Source organism: Rhopalosiphum maidis, chromosome 3 (genome assembly GCF_003676215.2).
Source record: "Rhopalosiphum maidis isolate BTI-1 chromosome 3, ASM367621v3, whole genome shotgun sequence".
NCBI lineage: Eukaryota > Metazoa > Arthropoda > Insecta > Hemiptera > Aphididae > Rhopalosiphum > Rhopalosiphum maidis.
The window spans coordinates 46,971,150-46,997,797 of record NC_040879.1 but is presented as its reverse complement, the minus strand read 5'-3'; the positions used below and the strand labels follow the sequence as shown (position 1 = coordinate 46,997,797).

At 24.9% G+C, this 26,648-nt stretch overlaps 2 protein-coding genes across 5 annotated transcripts in view; one reads left to right on the top strand and one right to left on the bottom strand.

Annotated features, from left to right (window-relative positions):
- The window catches only part of LOC113556064 (ral GTPase-activating protein subunit alpha-1), a 30,384-nt gene extending 17,638 nt beyond the window's left edge, over window positions 1-12,746 (bottom strand). The window contains exons 1-13 of one of the 4 annotated variants that reach the window (XM_026960788.2): window positions 12,677-12,746; window positions 12,202-12,599; window positions 11,969-12,079; window positions 11,411-11,582; window positions 11,179-11,348; window positions 10,995-11,110; window positions 5,298-5,439; window positions 5,084-5,225; window positions 4,383-4,554; window positions 4,245-4,310; window positions 4,108-4,176; window positions 3,535-3,695; window positions 2,151-2,262 (exon numbers count right to left, since the gene is read on the bottom strand). In XM_026960788.2, the coding sequence (XP_026816589.1) occupies window positions 2,151-2,262; window positions 3,535-3,695; window positions 4,108-4,176; window positions 4,245-4,310; window positions 4,383-4,554; window positions 5,084-5,225; window positions 5,298-5,439; window positions 10,995-11,110; window positions 11,179-11,348; window positions 11,411-11,582; window positions 11,969-12,079; window positions 12,202-12,307 (1,539 nt within the window). In that variant the 5' untranslated portion in view covers window positions 12,308-12,599; window positions 12,677-12,746. The other 3 variants (XM_026960790.1, XM_026960789.1, XM_026960787.1) reach the window with 3 other exon arrangements.
- Window positions 12,747-18,548: 5,802 nt separating this feature from the next.
- LOC113556678 lies at window positions 18,549-24,315 on the top strand. Its single transcript, XM_026961772.1, has 4 exons — window positions 18,549-18,723; window positions 18,795-19,270; window positions 20,738-21,278; window positions 23,381-24,315. The coding sequence occupies exons 1-4, from the start codon at window positions 18,549-18,551 to the stop codon at window positions 24,034-24,036; spliced, it is 1,848 nt and encodes a 615-aa protein (XP_026817573.1). The 3' UTR covers window positions 24,037-24,315.
- Window positions 24,316-26,648: the final 2,333 nt, after the last annotated feature.

The window sequence follows — 26,648 nt, the reverse complement described above, 5'->3', positions numbered from 1 at the left end:
AAGTAGACTAATTGACTAAATATTTATTGAATTATTATAAATTACTTAACCAAATAAATATACCCCCAGAGTAGTTAGTAAAAACCTTTTAACCATAATGGCTATAATACTGCATACATATATGTTGTATATGTTTAAAGCATTCACTCATAGCTAAAACAAAGTTAGACACATTAATGTGGCCAAGAGCATGCTCGTTTATAAATGCCAATATTTTTATACCAATGTCATATTATAAAATGTATATTGAAATAATCTTTGTGTACATAAAACATTAAAAACCATATAATTATATAAATATTGAATTTCATGCTACATTTACAGGCACATTTGTTAGACAATATGGTTTCTTATAAAAATTAAAACCAATTGAGTTAGTTTCGAACAACTAATTTACTAATGGGTTATATAATATTATTATTACCAAGATTTTGTGGTGTAATAATAAAATGTAATATTTGAAAGAAAAAAAATACCTATGGTAAAAATACTTTACTAAAGTAAATAAATAATTTATTTTATTGAATTTCTCTCTTAATTTATACCAAACAAATACTTTCATGCTAATAACATTTATTTGACAGTAACATCTTAAAAGAAAATACCTGAAAACGTTCGCTTGTTTTGAAATTCCAGCAGGGATGACTACCAAAATATTTTATTTTATGCCTAAAGAAATTTTTAAATCTAGATGATCAACAATTGATAGAAACTTAACTGTTCTAGCATTTATAAATATTTAAATATATGAGAAACATTATATTATATTACATTATATACCTATACATTATAAACAAATTTACTATAACAAACACAACTTTATTAAATATAATTATCAGTATTTCAACTAATATTATACCAAAGATACCTTAAGAGGACTGCATGTATTGTGTTTTTCTCACACACACGTAACATAGATAATCTATATTTAAGTATCGATTCTTACTACAGTTGATTTATATTTTTTTATAGTTCATATAAGAACAAATTTACTTGATCAAATTTGTATAAAATAATTTGAACTGTGTTCATATGAAGTTATTTTTTCAAATTGTTATTTTAAAATTAGTTAAGGTACTTAAATACTTAATTTAATCAAATTGTTACCCCATTTCAGTACAAAAATATGAAAAAAAATGTTTGCTCAATTACTGTTTATATTATATTTTATTCTACAAATTTGATTATAGATAAATTTTAAATACTAATATTTTATCTTTAATATTAATTTAAACATATACAGTCGACTCTCAATAATTCGAAGTTGGCGAGACTTTTAAAAAATTTCAAATTACTAAGAGTTTGAATTGCTGAGTAGTTCGAAATATCGAGAGAGCAAAAAAAAATTCTAATTACTGAGACTTAAGAAAAAATATTTATTTTTTTATTATTGTACATACATAATTATTAAATATTTCAACAAATTATTCAGTATTACAGTTATGTATTTGTTGTTTTTAAAATGTAAATTAAACTATAGTTTATAAGTATAACTATAGATGCTATGAAAAATAAATTATTACATACGTATTATAAAAGGTTATTATTTTTTCAAGAAATTTATAATTAATTTCTGCTTTATTGAACTTAGTTTCAATTATTCAATAGTATTTTCTTTAGTGAATAATGCTTAGAAACCTTGACATTGATTTATAGTTTATGAATAAAAACTACATTTAGATATCGACAAATTGAAATGCGATAACAGAAAATTAAGAAATAACGATAAAGTACTTTCGATAATAATTCTATAATTATCGAAAATAGTAATCTAAATTTCTACTTGATTGTATAGTAAATAATTAATGAAAAGATTATAAGAAATATATTTGGTGAATAAACTTTGAATTACCAAGCGTTGAACGGATGAAACTTTGAAATGTTACGTGTTAGTGGCCAATTTTCCCAAAATTTAATTTTGAATTACCGAGTGTTCTGAAATGAATGGTTTTTATTTAAATTACTGCAAAATTTTCTAGAGAACGAGCATTTACTTCGAATTACTGAACGTTTCGAATTATCGAAGGTTTGAATTATCAAGAGTCGACTGTAGTAGAAAGAATAAGATACATAGATTTGATGTTACACGTGTATTTAATAGAGGTAACACATGCAGGTACAAAGTCCTCATTATGCTCCAATATTTTTACCTGAAATATTGCTGGAGCTAATTTTCCAGATAAAGTGTCTTCTTTTCGTCTGGGTGGTTTTTTATTCAAAACAAGTGTAGTTATTCTTAATAGAACATTTAATAATTGCTCCCTGTATACATACAAAATAAAAATGTTTATAAATTATTAGAAAATACATTTTTAATACAAAATTTGTTATTTTTTTAGGTATACAACCAATAGCGTAACTACCCTCGTCAGCACCCCGAGGAAAAATATATTTTTTGCTCTACCTAATATAAATTTAATTCTTTAACCTTTGTCATTGACCAAATTTATTTATTTTTTTTATAAGATTAATCCAATCACACTTATATCACATTAAATATTTTGTTTCAAATTAAATAAAAATAAATTTACAATTACATAAAACCAATATTATTTTATCTGTTATTTCGCGCCACTGAAGTAATTACGCCAAAAAATCCTACTATAATCTGTGATCTAATAACTTCAGCAATAATAGAATTATGAAAACTAAAAATCAAACAGAAATTTATTAAGATTCTATTTGCCATTACAAAGTATAAGTTTTTAGAAGTAAAATAACAAAATTTAAAAGTAAATAAAACGATTAATTTCAAATTTAATGGTATATCTCATCATGAGAACGTAGACACGTAGTACCCATGTGTTGTCTTTGCCTTACACATGTACGACATAGCATTTGTTCCCAGTTTCAATAGCGTACTGTTTACTGTTAGTTTTGATATTAGAGAGAATTGACCTATTATGAAATTTAAAGATAAGATTATTATACTAATTATTATTAGCCTTTTTTTTTGATATTATTATTTTTAAGAAAGTTATGGTCATTATAAAATATACAGTTTCAAAAAGGTCATAACTTACTTAAAAATAATAATATTAATAAAATCCTATGTGGGATCCTAAATAAGAGTCTTACCTTTAAGTTTTATAATAAGTCTATTCACTCTAATATCAAAACTAACAGTACACTATTGAAACTGGTGAACAAACATTTGCTATGTCCTACGTGTGTAAGACAGAGACAACATTGCAGATAAGACGTCCTCTTAAGATATTGAGTAATAAAACAATTTTTAAGTTTTTCATTGTGTACTTTTTCAAATGTATATTAGTGAATATATAGCCATTATTTAAGATAAAAGTTTCATACTGGTAATAACCTTATCTAGATGATATTTCATATAAATAATTACATTCCAGACTACAAAAAATAAATACGTACATTTAGAATGTCAGCTTATAATTATATTTAGTATGATAATACATTTTTTATGTCATGTAATAATACTCCAAATTTTTAAATTAAAATGGTGTTTTTAATATATTGATTTATAAGAACAATGAGTTAAAAGAAAAAAATCAAATTTCTTACCAAGTTTTTAAAGACATATATGTGTGCATGACCATATATCTATAAATATTTAAAACTCGTTTGCAGGTATCCACTTGTTCTTCTAACAACATTGGATACTCAGTACCACTTTGGGCCACAAATACATGTAATGCATTTGTCATAAACAATTGAATGACATTCTAGATCATAAATTTAATTAAGAATTATATTTTCAACCATAAAAATGATAAAATTTACTTTTAGTAATAACAATATACTTAAAAGGGTGTTAGACTTGCATGTGTTGTCTCTGTTTTACTAAGGTACATATAGCGAATTTGCATTCTGCAGAACATATTTTATGATGTTAGCTTAATATTAGAGTAAATTTACCTATCATCAAATTTAAAAGTAAGAATATTATCTAGGAATTGTCATATACTTTAATTGATATTATTCTTAACTTTAAATTTGATAATAGGTAAATTTATTCTAAAATTAAAACTAATATCACAAAATAAATTCTGCTGAACAAAAATTTTCAATATTGTATGTATGTAAGACAGAGACAACACGTGTGTTTAACGTCCTCTTGGTAATTAAAAAAATTACCTGAAATCCTGCTCTAATATCACCATATTTTGGTTCATATTTAACTGGTGGAATTTCTTCTGCATTATTCTAAACAAAATTTAAAAAATTGTTTGCTAATATTTTAAAAATAATTAATTAACAATGATTTAACTTACATCTAAACTAGACATTTGTACATTTGTTCCATCTGGATCTAACATGAAAGGAGGTTGTTGAGAAACCTGTATAGTGGACAAAATTTTCTTAATTAATGTACCTATAATTACACAAACCATTATTTTAAATATACATACACTTAATTGAATCCAATCTTTGTACACAGCAATAGTTCTTCTTATTGCCATAGCCCAACTAAAATTCAATAAAAATGCCTGACGAAATATTTCATGAATTAAATTCACATTTTCTCTCGATTTGTACAAAGTATCCCTGACAATTTCAAAAGCTACTAATTGAGCTTTATCTCTGTAATAAATATTTAATATTATTAATTCAAAAATTAAATTAATATAGGTACATTATGGTACAAATTTAGAAGATAGCACATACACAACGTGATACATATTTTTTTTTTTACAAACATAACATAACAATTGTATGTTCAGCCATTTCTATTTTATTTTGTTAGCTTTAATATTATTTTGAATTTACCAACAGCCAATTTTAAAGGTAAGAACATTATCTGTATTCTATGGTTGGATTTATTTTCTATATATTAATATTTTACTCATACCATGAAAAATAATTTTAAAATGTTCATAACTTGTTTAATAATTAAAATATTGCAACAAACAAACACAGATTATGTTCTTTGCTAAAAATTTGATGATTGAAAATAAGTGATTCACTCTAATATTAAAACTAAAAATACCAAATTTAACAACTGAACACAAAATGACTATGTTCTACGTTTGTAAGACTTAGACAACCATGTGAATGTGACGTCCTCTTAATATAACAATAATAAGCAACTTATTTTCATCTTTTAATTTACCCCATAAATTTTGATATCAAAGGAATATTTGGATAGTGTTTTTGTTTAATATCTTGAGTATATCCAGCAAGCCATTTTATCACACAAACTCTACAGCTACTATTTGTATCATTTCTGTTTTGATTAGAACAATCTGGTAGATCTGCAAATAAAAATAATTTTAACGTTATGAGATAAGTTGAAGCTTAATAAATATAATTTGGCTTATGCTAACCTGTTGTTTGTTTATAAACATTAGTAGCTGTTGAATAATCCGGAAAAATAGCAGGTAAATAAAATTGTTTGAATTTTTCAAATAAATAATTAAAACAACGCCTTTGACAGTTTTTCAGATCTTTCCACATAATACGGGGAACCTGTGAATAATTTTTTATTTTTAGTTAATTTCTTCAAAAAACTATACTATGATAATATAAAAAATATTAATAAAATATCAATAAAAATGATAATAGTCCATATTCCTAAAATGTTCAGTACTGCAATTTTAAAGTTTCAGAACTCGAAACAACCAAGAGATCAAGAATGAAATAATTCAAAAAAATGTATTGTAGTTATACAATTTATTTTAGATACATCGAATAAAAAAAAATATTAAATTTACATTTTAAATTTTATGAGAAAAAAATAATTAGAAAAAAAATTTCTTTTGAATATTATTGTTTTCCCTGAAGCCCTTCATATATTATGTTGATAAACAATTATACAAAATATGTATATTTCTACCAATGCAGTTACTGAAGCTATAGGCTTAATTAAATTTATTTAGCTAAAATTGTATTCCATTTACATGGAAAATGAGAATAAAATAAAATGTGAATATGTATGTAAAAATTGTAATTTTTTAACAATTTAGATTTACATACTTTTTTTAAAACAATATTGTGTTCATAATTATTATTCAAATATTTAAATACTATATTCACAATAACTACTCTTTTATAGATGTTTATCGTGACTCATGAGCATCCTCTGACTTACTATGAATTATTTCACCATTTTTTAAGTAAATACATAAATACAATTTATTAAGTTTTATGTACAAGTATAACAACAACGCTAAAAAAATCAGGGAGATCACTCTGTATCATAGTAGATTTTATTAATCTAATAATATAATTTTGTTATAGATAATAAGTGCTTAATATATATGGCGTATATCTTATCTTTTATTGACTATTGAAAAGATCACGGATTGAGGTATACATTGTAAATACATACAAATATACAATGATAAGTATATCAAAAAATTATATTTTAAAATTATATTCTCAACTTTTACACAAAGGTTTATTTGCTTTAAGAAACGTTATAATGAAAATGGCAACTGTATTTGGCACGGCGAATATTTGTGAACAATTATTTCCACGAATGAACCAAATAAAATCAGTTCATGGATCGCGACTTACAAATGAACATCTACATTCAATTATGAGAATTAGAATAACTAAATTTGAACCAAATTTTTCATTATTAGTAAAGCAAACACTAGTTAAAATTTCACATTAAACATTTTTTTTTATTATTATTATTATTAATACTATTATAAAATAAATAAATAAATATAATTTTTTTAGAATATTTTGTTTTATTTATAAATTTTTGATGACCATACAGAGTGGCACGTGGGCCACGGGTGGGGCACCACTGGTTAATAAGGAACCTTGTATTAAACATTATGAGAATGTAAATATTTGTGATTTGGCAAATATTTTAACTTCAAAAACACAATAAGGGACAATTTATTTATCTATTATTTAATTTCCAAGATTTTTTTACTAAAATTAAAATTATTATAAACATAAATCAACATAAAATTAAAATAAGTCAAAATATTTCAAATGTCCATAAATAGCAGAAGGTCCAAAATATTTTTAAAATTGCTTCATCTCTAGAAAATGTTAATTTTTTTGATAAAAATGTTAAGTTATTAGAGTTATTAAGAGGATGCTAGCCCTAGAGTAGTATTTGTTATCTCTCTCTTTAACTTACACATAACATAGAAAATTTTACATTTACAAAAATGTATTAATGTATATTATTATTATCTAGATTCTAAACTCATTCTAGGAACAAGACTGTTATTATTATTAATATTTAGTTACTTATACAAAATATATGGGAATTACCCCGTTTGATGATAGTGAATATTCAATAACACGCTCCTCACTTGTTATAAATAAAATACCTAATAATTTAAATTAATTTAAAAAATTAATATTAGGCATAAGTGCTAAGAACATAATCATAATCATAATTAGTGCATATTAAAAAAAATCAGCCATATCCCCCCCTCCAAGACAAAATCACTGTACCTACATGTGTTATTTCTGTTTTACTAATACGTAAAATGTAAATTTCAAATAGTTTATAACTTGTTACTAAATTAAAATACCACGATAAAACATCATAAGACTCAAGATAGATAGATAAACTCACTTTTAAATTTGATAATAGATCAATTCACTCTAATAGAATAAATTGGATTATTCTGAATGTAAAAAAAGTTGGTCATGTTATGCATGAGTAAAAGAAAGACAACACAAGTGGATATAATTGTATATCATATTTTTAATTTTATGTAATATTGTTGTACTAATTCAAAATCTTTCAGTTAAAAAAAATAAATTATAAATGTTAAATAATTATTTGGTTATTTATATTAATTTTAAATACACATTATTGATGTGGATAAGTAAAAAAAATAATTAGAATAACTATTTATTATATTTATTATTTGTAAAAAAAATTATGGAAACAAAAATGTTTGTAAAATACTGTGAATTTATTTACTTAATGAAAATTAAATAAAATTAATTATTCTATGATTTATATTTATAACCAATACATTTCAGTTAGAATTTATTAAATATATTTAAATTTTAAATATTATACATTAATCTTTAAAATGATTTACTAAAAAGATAATTAATTTGTATAATTTATAGTATAAATTTTAATTTTAGTAAAAACTGTAAGAAATTATCAATATTAATTAATTAATTAACGTACAATTACTTTTATTCTTACTATGAATCCAAAATGAACAAAAATGTTAAATTCTATAATAGTAATATGAGATAATTATATTAACAGACAGTTTTTTAATAATTAAATTTAGAAGACTTTTAATTTATTACTTGGGTTCAAGATTTCTTGTATTTAGATGTTTTTGGTGATGCTTGTAAAATATTCTAGGTAAAATAAAAATTTGTTCTAAGAAATAATATAATTAAATACAAAGTTTGACTTCAAACATTTATGCATATTTTGTTATGTTTTAAAAAAAATACTTATCGAATTTAGGTATTTTCAAAGGATCAGTGCATTGTTGTATCTATCTTACAAATGTGCAACAGATCAAGTTTACGTTCAGCAGTTTCAATATTGAATGTGAATGGAAAGCATACTTACACAATAATTGAATGAACTAACTTACAATAAATCTAAAGATAACATTATTTTGAGTTTTCTACAATATTTTAATTTTTAAGCAAATGTTGAGTAAGTAAAATATTATAAATTAAAATTTCTTATAGCTCAATTAAAAATTTAAATACCATACAAAATTACATTAGAGAACACGGATAATTTTCTTAACTTTGAGTTTGATTGATTCAATTTACTCAATTAAAATATTTCAAACTTGATTTAATTATTTTTGTTCATAATTATTAAATACAAATTTAGTTTAATATTGATAAGTAATAAGATAGATATTACTAATAAATTATAACCAAGTGCAAAAATATTTTTATACTTATTCATCAAACACAAAATTATTTAAACAAATTGTAATAAATATAAAATTTAAAACTAAATAGTGTATTATTATTTTTAATTTATATTCCACAGTTCATAGGTTATAAAAAAACTATTTTATCATTTAAAATTTTTTTTTTGTTGATTAGTTTCAAGAAAGTTTCTTTTTATGCATTTTAATTCATATTTACTTAAAATTAATTTAAAAATATGAAAATTTAAAGGAATAGAAATAATTTTTGAACCTATAATTGTACTGACTTTAATCAAAATATAAGCTTATATATATATTAATATAACGTGCAATGATTCCCCAACAAATAAGATTAATCGATTATAGAATTTGAAAAACAATATTGTGTAGAACCCATTAACTCAATTTAGCCACAAATGTTATGAAAAATATATAATTTACCAAACCTAAGTTATATTCACAATATTGTAAATCACCAACAGTATTTCTTCATTAAAATTAAAGCTATGATTATTGCACTACTGGTTAAATGTCATGGAATCAAGTACTATGTTTACTAGATTAAATTATTTTTTAAATATTATTTTGAATTATTATACACTAGGATATCATTTTATCTGTATTAGTTTTATTATTATTTTTAATATTTATATATGACTTGTATATTCAGTAATCTGTGAAAATAATGGTTTAAAATTATTTAAAGCAGAAGCAGTTGACAAAAAACATTGACTTTTCATTACCAGTAGTGTGATAATCATAAATCTAATTTTGCTAACCATACAGTAGTAACTCGTGTACACACAAATTTTTTTAAAGAATTTCTGCATTTATAAAAATGTATATAATATATATATACAGAGGCGGATTTCCAATTAGGCACTGTAGGCAGCTGCCTAGGCCGGCAAAATTTGGGGGTGGCAAATTTTGTAGTGTTTTATTAAAAAACATCAAATGTATAAAAATAAATTGCTTTATATTTATAAAAAATAATTAATAATTTGCGTATTTTATTAAATTTTATACTTTTGTATACCGTATATGGTATACGGTATACCTAATTATTTTGGTTCATTATAATTTATAGCCATTATAAATATAGTAAACAACTGTATAGAAAATAGTTTTTGATAATACTATATTTAAATACCCACTTAACACATTTGTTGGGCCCAGAGCCCGCATCGCTATGTTAAAAATATATACAGATGACTATGGGTTATATATCAAGCAACAATGGTTATTATTTTATTATTCTTATTGGGGAATCGACACAACGTCGCCGTAATTGTCAGGAAAAATAAATTCACAAATCAAAAAGCAAGACGTCAACTTTTAAAATTAAAATAGTAAGTTAAGTTTAGATGTAGTATAGATTTGTTAAGATTTTAAAGTTAAACATATGTTTTGTATGCTTTTTAATTTGTATTATAAAAATAAAGTTTTTTATTATAAAAACTATTTTAAATTTTAGTGATTTACTTAATGTTCCTAACAATGGTTATAGTTTTGTTTTATTATTGATGGTTTATAATTAATAAATATTTTCATTATAGGTTTTTATTAAAATTTAGGGGACATCCATTGACATTTTTCAAAGTAGGCTATATAAAATAATCAAAATAAAAAATTGTGTAAAAATTCAAATGAATGTCCACTACTATTGTCTATATATTTAATATTTAAAGTAGGTATTTTTTTTTTTTGTGGGGGGGGAGGGTGTTATAAATTGTTCATCTATTATATGGACAGAAAATGTTTGGTGCCTATAACCGTGAAAAAAATTAATCTGCCTCTGTACACATAAAACTAAAAATGCAGCTAATTTATTCCATCTTGACTCATAAGCAACTAAATGAAAAATGGTGTCAATCAATAAATAATCAATATTTTGAAAATTATTGACAAAATATCAAAAATATATATTGTTAATGTGAAGAAAGACAATATTTTAAATATGTATAGTGAAATATTTGTGTAGTTAGTATACACATCAAAAAATTAGTAATATGTAATATAGAGAAAGAAGACCAAAATAATTTGTATTTCTTCTTATACTACAAACTTAATTTATTCGTAGGTAATTGACAGTATTATTATCAATTAATATAATTAATAATTTATTCTAAATACTTAGTTAAACACCAGATAAATAATAAATACATTCATAATTATTACCTGATTAACCATTAATTCTAGAAGGGATTCTAAATAGTATTTGACTACATCATCTGGCTGTTTTTCACCCATTTGTGGTGCATATAACAGATTAGTTTCTACAGTACTGACTGGACCTAAATAATAAAAAGAATAATAATTGTAGTATAAATAATATTGTTAATATTATTAACATGTGACTTACCCAACAAATTTTCATGTAAATTAATGGAAGATAAATGGTTATTCCAGAGTGCTGCCAATCCAGGATGTTCAGGTATTGGACTGGAAAACCCAGGTACAAGTGTTGCAAATATTGCATGCACCGAGTCAGGTGCATTATGTCCCAAAATTTGGTACCATAAAATAAAAAATCTAGGATTTACCATAATTAGTGATACACATAATTTTTATAATTTGATTTTAATAATAATTACTTTATTCCATCACGTCTTAACCGCCATGAATTTTCTGGATGTAATAGTTTGGTTATGATCATACACATACTGTGACATTGCCATCTTTGTGCTACAATTTCTGGACATAATGTTAATACTTTTTCTAATATTATTAGTATAGTATCAAGCTCATCTCTATGAATTTTAGTTACTGTAAAAAACATTGAATAAAAGATTAATATTAACAAATATATATCTAAGTGACTAAGAAAGTAAATAAAAAAAATAGTGAGACATATCTCAAGTACCTAATATATTTAATATTAAAGAATGAAAACAACAAAAAGATGTGAGATTATCTCAAAATATTATACTACTTTGATACATTGTGATATCTTGAAAATATTAATTTAACCAAAAGAAATGTACAAAATTAAAAGTTTGATTCTACAAATTGATAAAAATTACTTTTTGTTTTTTTGAACTATTTGAAAATGTTTTAAAAATTCACAAAAAATTATTTTAAACAATTGGAAGTTTTTAATATTATAAAACCACAATTAGGTACCAATAAAAAATAAAAAAATGATTATCTACCTCTTTGTTTCAAATTGGCTTCAACACTAATGAAACTTTCATAAAATATTTGATAGATACTGCTGTAGTTGCTTTCGAACAAATGTTTAGATTCATTTTCGTCACTGTTGTCTGAAACAATACAAAACGCAATGCACGTCATGATAGGGTTTTGATCGCAATACGGAAAAATTTGATAAACCTAACCAGTACAATATTGTTAATGTTGATATTCTCAAAAACGCAAAACCTACCTAGTAAAAATTTCAAATGTTTGAATCTCGTCGCAGTGTCTTTTTTCGGGTCCAATATCTTGTATGCCGATTTCTTCACGTCCGTTTGTACTTTTTTACTAAACATTTTTCGGCACGTTAAGTTCTAACATTGTTTTTGATCGATCCAACGTGTCGACCGACGTCAGTAACATGGGTCCATCAGTGGTGCGCGGGACACAACGGACGAGAAACTATGTCGGTAATGATGATGGTATTAAACTGTTACGACGGTGATCCGGTGAAGCAGCGTGAAGCGAAACCGTTGGGACTTAGCAAAACGCCGCGAAACGATCGACCATCGGACAGGGGACGAACACCACGGAACCGTACATGATTGATATATTTTGCGCACGAAATACTGCGGAACTCTTCGATCGCTATCAAAGTGTTTTAAATTATCAGACGTGTTATCAAGAGATAAATAATAAAACAATAATAAATAATACTACATCACCAGTAAGTTGTCGTCACAGCTCACAGATATAGATAATAATTATCTATATGCGTCGTTGTCATACAGTCGTGTACAGAGACGTCGCAGCGACGTATTCGATGGCTGACGGAACGTTCGGCACACCGTTACTATTTCCGATATGTATAAGAACAACAGCTGCGGATCCGATATAAGCGCAACACAATATTTTAATAACATAAATCATGAGGCATTACGGCAACCTACTTTTGAAACGTACATACAGAAATATTAACAAATTTCAAAGGAACATACACATAATAATATTATGTAACTTTTCAACGACGCGAGTCGCAAGATCGTCGAATTATCAATGACATGCGACGTGTAAAATACTAAAATGTATGTACAAATGTACAATCTACTTAGAGCACCTTTATAGTGCCTTAATCTAATTGTTCCAACCAAACCTACCTATTCAATATTATCGTATCGTAAATATTTATTTAACACCTATTTATTGCTACACCTATAGCTGTATCTGTATTCTGTATGCCTACTACTGTGGAGTCGGAATGTCAAACTGAATATTATTATCATGGTTTTAAACATGGTTTGGCGTGATGCGCGATTCAAGAATCATTATTGTTATTATGACGTTCCACAAGTCTCAAGTGGCTCGATTTTATCGAAACCATGACAATCCCAATTTACAACATATCGTTAATCCTTATAAATTATTATATTATATTCTCTATAGGTAACTACGATTTTTTACTATTGAATACTCGTTTTCTTAATTTTCGTTTTAAGTTGTTATTAATATTGGTGAGATGTGGGTTTTTGTTGAACGACAGACGCGAGTCAGTCGCGCCTACTCAGCCTACTTATGAGTTATGATCACGATTAAAGATATCTTTAATATAGTATGAATAGTATAGTAAAAAATAGTACAATATGCAAACTGCTGTGGTTATATTATGGTTTATGATTACTACCAATATCACTTGCCTAGAATTAACTATTAAGAATTTTAATATTAAAGTAAATTATGAGCTTTTTAAACTTCAAATGTTTTTTAGTGCTCTCAATTTAAAAAAAAAATATATTCATAAGTTACCTATTAATGAATCTATTTTATAATAAGTCAATACACACTAATATTAAAGTAAATATGTTGTTGCACGCGAGTCAGTGAAGTAAAATTCAAAACAAATAGTTCACTGACAACCTACTAAAATAACATAATAACAATAATAGGTAGGTATACGTATACGTGCCGTACCTATTTCGGTTTCCTAACTTTCTCTAAAAATATACTTTATTGTTTTTAATTTTTTTCTATAATATGAAATTCGTTGTTTAATATTATCTGAGAATGATAGTTAAAGGTCGATGAGTAAAACCACGGTCCTATCCTTTTCTTTAATATTTATATTATGGTAACTCAATAATTCTGATAAAATGATTTTCGTCAAAATAACATATTTTACCTATAGAATCTAAAAAAAAGAAGAAATGAAATATTCTTATTATTTTGTGACATTAGATGGAACGTTAAATAATTTAAATCACGTTTTAATCAAGAAACTTTAAATTTAATTTCTGCAGTTGGAAATTTAATCAATCTAACAAGTACTGAAAATGATTATGCTTATTTGTTTAGAATATTTGATATTAGTATTGATAAATTAAAAAGTGAAATCAGACTATTAAAAAATATTTCAAATATAGAAATGCCTAAGAGTTCATAAACGGTGACTACTAACTATTACTCAGTGGCTTCAATGGCTAAGTCAATCTGGCAGAGCAAATATTTTTAATAATTTTTATAAAACAATAGAATTATTTAGTACAATACTAATATAAATTGTTCACCTGAGAGAGAGAGCTTTTTTACGCTAATGTCGCTAAGGTCTAAACTTCGGACTATAGTATAAATCAAAGTTCAAAAGCGTCTTAAAAGCTTAATTTTTATGAGTATCGAACAAGAAGTATGTACGATATGTACGATTGATTATGAAGAAATAATTGAAAAATTCAAAGTATTTGTTCCAGGGAATCGCCGAATAACCTTATAACTTACTATGTATATGTATTTTTGTATGACAATTTTTTTTTATTTGTTATTTACACATTGACTAATTTAAAATTGTTTAAATTTAATATTATAATATGAAATAAAATGTAAAATTGTTTACTTGATGTGTAGGATTGCCACAAGCCCACAAAATAACCAGTAAGTACCTAAACTGACTAGTGACTACTAAGTACCTATAAGAAAAAATTTTATCGTACCTGTAACAATAAAGTTCTACGCTTCTACGCCCGCCTATGAATAATACATGCATTTTGATTTTATTATAGTATTGGTTAAATACTCATCAAAAGTAATAATACTGTAATTATGTAGTATTGTAGTATTTATAGTGTATGTATAATGAACGTATATTACATATTTACATGTTATGTGCAATCTTAAATTTTTAACTTCAAATGTGTACAAAAAAAAAACAGTTTTTGTAATTTTTTTTAGATATTTGGGTTTCAATAGTTTTAGTAAAAATTACTTATGAGGATTAAATTGTCAAGCATCAACTATAAAAATTGGATATCTAATCAATTTTTAACCAAAATAAATTGAAAATACTAGAGATTTGAGAAATTTGACCTTTAAACTTTAAAAAAAAATCTTGTCCACGTATTTTATATATTTTTAAATCACTACAAAAACAACTTATTATTTTAGCCTAAAATTGTTCGTAATTTTAGTATAATATTTTTAAATCATAATAATTATTTTTACTATTAATGTTATAATAATAGACAATAAATAGTAATGCATAAATTACCAATATAACATAATATTATATAATTTGGTTTGGGTTTGTAATTTGAACATACAATTTTAAATCATAATAACAATTATTTTTTATTATCAATAATAATAGTGATAAGTTAATAACTAATAATATTTTATCCAAGTACTAAAAAATTGTACTTTTCAAATAGATATAGAGTTTTTTCGATTAAAGAATTCCTGGTACCAAGAGAAATTAAAAATATTTAATTTTATATTTTTAATTATTAATTCATAAATTCATTATTATAATAAATATTATGCTCTTGCCCCTACCTACTGTTTAATTTTGCTAAATCTCGTATGTGGTTATTTTTTCACGAAAATATTGTTTTGGGTTTTTTGTGGGGGAACTAAATTTCTGAGCTTATTTTTTCGCAATAGGTACCAGAAAAACATACCTATTAATAAATAATAATAATAATCAAAACTTACAATTGTATTTTATTTGATAAAATATTATGAGTTGTTAGTAATTAGGTACTTATTAATTCATAACTAAAATATTATTATTGCCTAGTTAGAAAAACACATTAATAATTGATAAGAGCAATTTTATTTTATTTGGATAAAATACTATTAGTTTTAATTTAACAGTTTATCACTATTATTATTTATAATACAAATAATTGTTATTATGATTTAAAATTGTATATTCAAATTACAAACCCAATGTTGGTCAATCAATCACGTTGAATCAGATTAGGAACCATAAAGATATAATATGTTCATAGTACATACTAGATATATTTATAACGCGTACAGAGGTTTTCACTCCGCCCACCCTCTTCAATGAAATGTAATTTCTATTCGATTATAAATTTGACCGTATAAACTTTTGTTTATCCAATAAATATGAAAATATGGACACGTTGGCTATCAGCCTTTGTCTCAAAACTCCGATACTTATAGCCTTATAAGTTATAGTTCATCAATAAACATTAATAAAATCGAAAAAACGCCAAACATGAATACATCTTTGAATCTTTCGCTATACCATCAGGGCCGGCAAAAGCTATGGGCGACCTGGACGACTGCCCAGGGCGCCAGCATGGAAGGGACGCCAAACTAAAAATTATTTTTATTTAATTTATCTTTTAATACGCATTAACAATATATACAATTTGAAATATTCTAATGTCGTTTTAATTGAAGATGCAATTTACTCATACTTGATATTTGTATAATGTAAGAATATAACAGTGCATCGATCCCACTGGTTTTAATGTAAAAAAAATGCCTACACACCACCGCATTTATTAATATGGTATAATACCATATTATATTAATAAATATTATTTTATAATATATTATAAAAACAATGACTATTAAATACTAAATTACTATTATATGCTAATAAGATCTCACTTATTACTTAAGAACAAACTCAATTTAATAACCAACAATATCCCAGAGAAACTAAAAATAATAATTTTCATCATGTTTCGACAATGTCCATATAAACATTTAGCATATGAACATGTTAAGTCATTTAACTTAAATGTGTACGGTTATTCGTTTTTTAATTATATTAAAATATCAAAATTGATTAAGCCAAATACTAGATTTACGTAAAAATTATCATTTTCCTTATTTATTTTTCCGTGTCATTTTAAAAATTACTAGGAATTTTTACATTTGACCTCTGTAGTACAAACTAATTCCAACTTGATATTCAAAACTAAAAATCGAAGCATTTAAATATAATTTGAAAAATTTTAACTTTTATTATTAATTAAACAATCATTTCGATGTTTGGACTTAATTTAAAATTAATGAAGAAAAAATTATTTCTTTACCATTCGGAATGCAGATTGCATAGTCTACCTAAGACCTTATCCATTCAAAATACTATATCGACCGCAATTAAATTAGTTGATGGATTTTATTAGTCAACATGCTGCATACAGTGCCTACGAATAAATAATATGATAAATACATACCTACCTATATATTGTATCATTAATTATTATCATTTACCATTTAGCATTAGTATTATAAGTTATAGTGGGATATTGGCATTATTTTCATTTTAGTATTTGTTTTATTTAAATACTTTTTATTGTCTAATTACTATTATTAAAATGAGAAATTGTTTCAAAAAACATACATTTCGAGATTCTCTTAAAATAACGACATAGCGTTTATTTAAATTAAAATAAATAATACAGAGTCGTTAAAATCGAGTATAATTTAAAATGCTTCAAGTCGCTACGAATTTAAGAAACAATTACGTTGGTGATGTAATAACCTATAAAAAAATATTGGAAAACATTTAAATGTTAAAAATGTTGACGATTCTTTGAAATTTGAATTTGTACGTAATTCTTGAGTACCAAATACTATTTATGAATTTAAAAACGATTTAAAATCCGGAATTACTCTTCTATATTAATGGTTAATCGCAAACGGTTTATATTTAATTTGAAGGAGTTTTTTATTGAATGTATGTGTTGTTCAAACTGTCGATTTATAGAGGCATACAAAGTGGTAAAGTGGCATGGTGTATTAAAGTATCTTATTATTAATCATAGTACCTAATCCAGTTTAAATGGATAGGAATCTAAAATGTAAGAAAATTATGATTGCTAAACACTTGTAATGATAAGTACTAAGTAGGTATGAACACTGAAAACAAATTAACTTCTGTCTTCTGAGCATGACTAAATAGATCTATTTAGTCATGCTTCTAAAACATATTTTGTACTTGTGTCTTGTATAGTTGTACTCAATTCGTAAATTTTGTGTGCTACTAATTTAATTTAAATAATTTTTTTATTTATTATATTATGAATTAGTATTATTGATAACAATTTTTATCAATTTCAAGGCATGCTTATATTATTGATAATGGATTCCCCTTATTAGTGATAACAACCATTATAATATAATAATGAAACATGATTTTGTATTTTCGTGTGGTATACATTCATAATACAGTTCAATAATTCATGTTTTTACTTTTTAGTCGTTTAACAGTTTCCTCAGATATTAAACAATAAAGTAGGTGCCGAGTATAATTTTTCATATTTTTACGAATTTACCAGTATAATAATGGTAGTCGTTGACTATACAATCCACGATCGGCTCCGTCGTAATAACCACGATCCAAATGGTGATAAAAGCCAACAATTATTGTTAGATGATGATGCCGTTGTCGATTTCGCCATAGCAAACTTTTGTCCTCGACTACGTGAAGCCATAAGCGCTCTTTCACGGCATAAAGTTGGTGAGTTGAGTTACAATTTGATTTAGATTGGTAGTTACCATTACTAAGTTTTGTTTTATTATTTTTCATAGGTCCATTACAACAACGCGTGCATTTATCAGATTTTCAAAGTTCTACTTTATCTTCTTTACCAACAGATGATCTGAGTTCTAATACACTATCTTCTCGCAACGACAAGTTTGTCCTTTCCTTACCATATTTATATGAAGAAAATTCACCAGTATCCAGTCATAATTTTATGGTACGGTGGTCTATAATAGCACAGTGTGGCCGTCCAGATAAGGCTCCTGAAGTTATTTTACTGGAAACAGATAATTCATCCCTAAATTTGGGATACGGTGAGGGAACATTACGTAGAACACAACAACGTCGTCAGTATCAAACTAATCAAATTATTCAAGAACGTTATTGGCAACAATATGTGGCCAGTGATGCATTTTACATACAGTGTTTAACTAAATGGGACAAAATGAATAATAACAGTTCAACTCTAATGCAATACTGTTTATTAGCAGATCAATTATATGAATGTTATGCAAATTTCCAGGTATGAATATTGAATATACAGTGTATACAGGGCTTATTCTAAGGATTTTTCTCATTTTCACAAAATAACAATTAATTGACTGTAGTGTAAACAAAATAGTGGAGTGCTTCCGCATGTTCACTTACATCTCATCAATTTGTAGACAACAACTAATATGTTTCACTGAAAAGTATGTACTTTTTGTCAACCATATTATTAATGTTTAAATGTTCTTCAATTTTTAAATCAAATTTAAAAAGTCAAAATGGATAAAGTTGATTGATTGATCTCAATTCTTAAATGTATAACAATCAAATATATTTTCAGGTTTCTTATCACACTAATATTTTTATCTGCAGAATGGACAAAATATAGGTATATTTTTGTTAAAAAAAGTAGTGGTTATATATTTTAAACAGTGTATTTGTTCGCAGTCCATAAAATTATTATAAATAATTAAAATAAAAATATTTATTATTTAATGAAAACTAATAAACTGTTTTATAGTATTATAAATTTAAATACATATTTTTAAAAATTACGTTTAATGGCAGTTAACCAAAAGTTTTTAGTATTTAAATATTAAGACATTGACAAGTATTATTACAGAGCAAGATCAGCATATAAATTATATTAAATACTTAAAGCAGAACCAATTGTGTGTGATTAAATTTATATTAGAGTGAATTGACTCATCAACTAAACTTACAAGAGTAAATTGGTAAAAATAAATTCTCTCCGTATTTGTCTTATACTGATAACATAGTAGAAATTAAGGTATGTTTACCAACTATTAGTTATTCAATTTTAATACTTTAAATTAATAAATGTAAACATAATTAGTAATAATATAGAGTTATAATAATGTAGAGGTTTTAACTAAATTAAATGTGTGTAAAATGAAAAAAAATTTATTTATATTGTCATGCTTTTTTTTAGGTAAAAATTGCTGTGTTTAAACGTTAGTTTTTGTTATATTTTACATTTTAAGCAAGTAGATGAGAAAAAAATTATAACAATTTAAAAATGCTTATAACATGCTTAAAAATTAGTATATTACATAAAATCAACAAAAAAAACAGATAATGTTCTTACCTTTATGTTTGATAATTGTTCAATTAATTCTTATATAAAAGTAACTCCTCAAAGAGGTTCTACTGAACACAGATTTGCTATGTTAAATGTTGGTAAGAAGAATACAAGACATGTGGGTTTTTTCCAGCCCTGGCTATTTTGCTATGGAAGAACATTTATTACTTACATAATACAAAATAAAATAATAGCTACTTGTTAAAATATTACTTTTGTCCATTATTTGTAAAATTAAGTCAATTAATGACAAAAATATAAATTATTTAAAACATTTTTTTCAAGTGTGCATCTAGTTTTCTCAGTTATGCAAAATATACCCAAATACGTTTTAGAATAAGCCCTAGTCTCTGTTTTTTTTTTTTTTTTTTTTTTTAAATAATTTCTTTGTTTATTTAGCTTTACAAACTCAAGATTTCATTAAAATCTACACCATCAATGTTACAACCACCTCCACAATTAGTTCTAGCATATACTCAATACAAACAACTAACTAAACTGTCTAAATTAAACATAGCAGAATTAGGTAATGTAACAACTGATATCAATGTCGAGATTTTTGTTGATTTGGAAAATGGCATTAATAATTATGATGACCGCCGTAATCAAATAACTTCTTCTGCTACAGTGCGCATGCGTGCTATAATTAGTATAGTTTCATCAGAACAAACAGTATCAGCTACACCGTTAACTACTGAGGCTACTGAATGTAACAATGAAAACAAAATATTACAATTGGCTTCAGTAACTGGAATCTTTCTACCAAGTAGTAATAAAAATACTACCAAACCAAGTGATAACAATGCTACTTTAAATAAAAAATATGTAGTAAGAATTTTAAGTTCAAAATTATGCCGTTCGACTCCACAAGGATCCATGATGTCACTTATGTTAAATGCTATAACAGATCAATGTTTAGACACAACAATGATAGATTTTGGTAAGTAATAAATGCAATCATAAGTATTACTATAATTATTTTTATTTATATTTATACATGTTTAGGCTCTAAAATATAACTAATTAAGGTACACAATTTTTAGTTCAATTCTTAATTTTGATTGATTAAGTAGCTCAAACAAACTTGTGAGAGGCATCAGGCTTTTTATTTCTCTTAAGAATACAATTTATCCAAAATCCTGTATAATGATTTTCATAGTTTTAGAATACTTAATTGTAATTTTCCATAAAACTTGTCATTTAATAAAAATATCAATAATAATAACCAAGAAAAAAAAAGTTAAAATCTATTTATTTTTCTAATTGTTTTAATGGGCCGCTACACTAGTATTTGTTTTCTCTATCTTTCTCCCACATAATATAGGAACAAAGATACTCCGTAATTCCACGATTACGACTGTCTGGTTCAATTCAGGACAAAAGCACCTATTATATATTTTAAAAAGAAAAGTATTTCCTGTGCATTGACTGGATAGATTTTTAATATTTACATTTTTTAATTTAAAATAATTTCCATTATTTTTAACCATTAACATAGGCGGAACTAGACATTTTCATTAGACTGTGCCACCTATGAGAGTCATTTTGCACCTATCATACCCAAAGAAAAGGGTGGAGGGTGATAGGGAACACCAATGTTTTTTATTACAATACAAATGTATAAAATAAGTATATTGATGTTATAAATCTAAAATTATATCACTTTTAATTTAAACTTAAATCTTACATGTGAAATATAGATACTAAATATATTTTAAACATTCAAACTATTCTATTTATCACGTACAATTAATTTCTAAAATTTTTTTGCATTTATATCTAATTTATTTTATTACATTTAAAATAATATTATGTTCTTGGCAAATGTATACATTAATACAAAGCCAATTATCCCGGGCCATAGCCCAGTTGGCCCTGGCCGTAGTTCCGCTCATGACCATTAATAATTTATTCAAAATTATAAATATTAAAAATCTATCCAATCAATTCATAGAAAATATTCTTCTTTATAAAATATATAATAGGTGCTTTTGCCCTAAACTGAACCAGACAGTCATTATAGTGGAAATACGGAGTATTGTTGTTCCCATATTATGTGGGAGATAGACATATATACAGTATATATTATACTAGCTGTCCCTATGCACTTTGTCTTCTATACAAAATGTGCTGTTTTGTTGCCTATATGTTAAAATTTAGTGTATGGATAAAATCTATTTTTGGTTTTCTGATTTGGTGTATAGATGATATCTCTGACATATCAATTTTACATAACTATCTCTCCTAGAGTTGCATTTTTTCAATCATTAACCGATTATATATCATTCGTTAAAAATAATCTATGATTTGAATAATCGATTAAATAATCGCACAGCCCTAAACATAATAAAAAGGTCATTAACCAGGATAAAAACTATCCTATCTTATGACGGAGATAAAATTACACACATTGATCATAATTTCATCAAAATTGGTTGAGTAGTTTTGGAATGCATTGAGAACATCATACTCGTCAAACACCAAATTTTTAAATATTTTAGTTAGATATTTTCGTATTAGTAGGTATCTATTTTTATTGAATACTACTTAGATTTAATTTTAATGTGACAAACGATGCAATTGGGATTATAAATAATAATAAAAATTATAATATAAATATATCATTTTAATTTATGAATTATGAATATATCACTTATAGGTATACAATTTACACGTTAAATAGTAAAAAGTATTTGTGGAGAGCCACCTTTTACACCTAGGGGTATGAAAAATAATTTACATCACTCTCTAAGACCTACTGATTGCACACACAAAATTTCATGAAAATCAGTCAAGCCGTTTCATATGAGTTCGGCGAAATACATTTTCCATTGTGACTCGAGATTTTTATATTTTAGATATTATAATTTTAATATTTTAATATTCATTGAAATTTAATTTATACTTACCTAACTTCATAATTTTTAAATGTTGTGATTTCTATTTAATTTTTACAAACTAAACTTTTAGTAGTCCAACACAAAATATTAGTTTTAAAACACTTAAAAAATTTTTATTTATGAATTCTTTATTGTTTTACAGTAACATATGTTCGCCGAGTGCAACAGGCTGCCGTTCAATCTTATAACTATGACAGCAGTAATAGTCATAAAGATAAACCTTCATCTGATGTCAGTGATAATTATTCAATGAAATTATTACTTGAAGCTCTTAACGAAGCATTTTGTGATAACCCTTCTAATGGCAATTGTTTATTAGATTATCAAATAGACAATGATGAAACATCTACTAAGAATACCACAAGTTTTATTCGATTTTTGTTGATTGATGGAGATGTAGTCACTGAAACTACACAACTTAAATACATATTAACTATTGAATACAATAAAAAACTCTACGAAAAATTACAAAGTTCATCAGATTTGGAAAATACTAATCAATTTTATTCTAAAGAATCAGTTCCTATTATAACATTACGTTCTGTTTATGATGATGAAAGTAGCGATAATTACTTGAATATTGATATCGATGATATTATTGAAACTGATAAAAACCCTGTTAAATATAATAGTGAGTTAGCCAAAATTATTAAAATTGTTACCATAAATGGCATGCGAAAATTGCGTAAAGATGTGTTAACACCAGTGTTGAATCGATATAATAAAGAATGGACACCTACTGATCCATATTTTTTGGCTTCTTCAAGTACGCCACCCCCGTATCCTGCAATACTATAGAATGCAAGCTAATAAATGTTAATCTCATATTTATTATTATTATTTTTTTTTTTTTATATAGAAGTTTATGAAACTTTTTGTTATGGTTAAGTTTTGAGTTCAATTTAATGGGTAAGAAACTAATTAAAAACAAATTTTATTTTGTGCTAAGATAATATTATGTTTCTGTGTGTGTGTTATTCAATGTAATGTAGTTGTCAAATAATGAAATTATTTTTTATTTGTCCTATATTTGTTCATGAACTTATACAAGACTTTATAAAAAAATTACTCATTTATTATGCAAAAGTTTATAAAGTAAGAACAATTTTTTGCATTATTTTATAACTATCTAACTTTTATATTATTTTACTATTAGACCTAGAGATTTTAATTGAATTATTTTTAAGTATCAAGACTCAATATTATAATTTAAAATATATATATGATAATCATATATTCATGCTTTGTACAAAATAAATATATATATATGTTTATATTTAAAAATATTTTTTATAACTGAAAGTATAATTGAAATGTTATAATAATAAGATCAGTTTAAATGAATTTTGAAACTTATTTTTCAAATTGTCTTGGATTTTATCCACATTTTTAGGTTTTTACATTTCATTACAGACCAAAGTATGCAATTTTATAAGATTAAAAAGTGCGAACAAGACCAAAAAAAAAATATTTATGTACCTCATAATTATTCAGGGATTAGGAAATATCTGGTTTCTTTGAATATCTTGCAATATTTTGGTAATTGTGAGAAATAAATACTTATTTATTTAAATTTTCTATTATTGTAATTATAATTACGAGACCTGTCTACAACATTTTTTTGTTGATATAGTCAGGTATAAGTCATTTATATACTCATTTTATTCAAATGTTTTGATAAGCTAATTTTTATTAACAATTATTATCATTTCTTAAAACAAAATATGTTAGAAATAAAGTATAAGCTAGTTGTTACATTCATGTAATACTCGTTTTAGTTGAGTATCACATGATGTATTAAGAGTACTTACAATTTAATTAGAATTAAATTATCATTTGAATTTCTTGCATATATTCTTATTTGAGTAAATGTGTTACTGTTATGTATGGAAAAATAATTCAGATATCTAATATTTATATACTTGGGACATTATATTATTTGAACTGATAAAATTGCATATCTTTTTTAAACAATTTAAATTTACACTTAGTAAATTGAGTAGAATCTTGAAATTTTCACTAAATGTTTATACTATCATAATATAATTTTAAAAATGTTTTGAGTTTTTTTAGAGCTTTTTTGATTGTTCATTATTTTTAAATATCAACAACATATTTTTTGCTTGGTCCAATTACTTTGAAAAAATAATACAAGATTAATTAAAAGTTGTTCAACTTATATAAAAAAAATTCTACCTGGAAGTTAAATTAATTTTTTAAATGTTTTTTTTTTTTTTATATTTTGTTGTAACTAAAACACGAATGACCAGTAGTCAGTATAAATAGGTACTTGAGATTTTTACCAAGTATTTGTAATACATATATTTATCTTTTATCTATAAATAGTATCATTTTCAAAATATTATGACACAAGCTTTGTAGATATTTTCAATTATTAACATAAATATATTTTTGAGTTAGATACAACTTTTTTTCCAGAACGACTTACGCGAAGCCGATTTTCGTAAGGCCTTATTAATGTTTTCATAGTAAACTAGTAGCCATGGCTATTACTTATTTATATATACATAATTGGCATAAAATAATTTAAAGATTATTGTTATTTTGTTCCAAAAATATATATTTTGCAGATTTTCCTTGCAGAGGAAAAATATCAAATGACGTATTTAAGTCTTTTTTTTCTTTAATAAATAACGAAAACAATATTATTCACTGTGTCAAAATATTAAAAATAATACATATATAGTCATACATTATTATCACAAAAATTTACAAACTAAGGATTTTGCAGTATAAACTTAAAAAAACTTAAAATTTGATAGTTGATGTTTATAAATTTAATGCAAATGTTCTCGCCACTCATCCAAGTACCTATATTCTTATGTGTAAAATGCGCCATGTTGCATTTTGTTATTATTCTTTATAGACTTAAAGTTAATAGTTATATTTATATAGGAATTAACAACCAACAAAATTATCTATTAAATGCTATCTTGGGCCTTCGGTAAATAGTCATTGCATAATACATGAGCTTTCCACGTAAGTATAACAAGTCTGTCAACAATTCAACATCTTGATATAAGTACCTATGCTGGTCATTGATAATGAACACTGCACTGGTGTGTTTGACGTCGGAAGGCGTACATTTCGTCTACTAACCTCCTGTCGACTGTGCGACCGGCGCTTTATGTATAATGTATTAATGTATTATTTAAAAGTGGCATAATGGCATGCACAGGTTGCAATAATGCACAATATATGCAAACTTGCCCAATCGATAAATACTTGTCAAGTGATACCCATTTGCCCTTCTGGTTTTTCTAATATAGATGCCGGTACTTAGGTACTTCAATACTAGTGTTTATATTAGGTACATTGTATGAGTACCGACTTTTTTTCCAGATCTATTACCGTATAAAAAATTGTTTGTACCTACCTATAAAGTTATA

What these genes read in the sequence shown, in the direction of transcription:
- LOC113556678 (XM_026961772.1), top strand. Translation starts at nt 18,549, where the DNA reads ATGGTAGTCGTTGACTATACAATCCACGATCGGCTCCGTCGTAATAAC. An exon ending in AATGTTATGCAAATTTCCAG is followed by an intron (nt 19,271 to 20,737) that starts GTATGAATATTG and finishes TTGTTTATTTAG; the next exon opens with CTTTACAAACTCAAGATTTC. An exon ending in CACAACAATGATAGATTTTG is followed by an intron (nt 21,279 to 23,380) that starts GTAAGTAATAAA and finishes ATTGTTTTACAG; the next exon opens with TAACATATGTTCGCCGAGTG.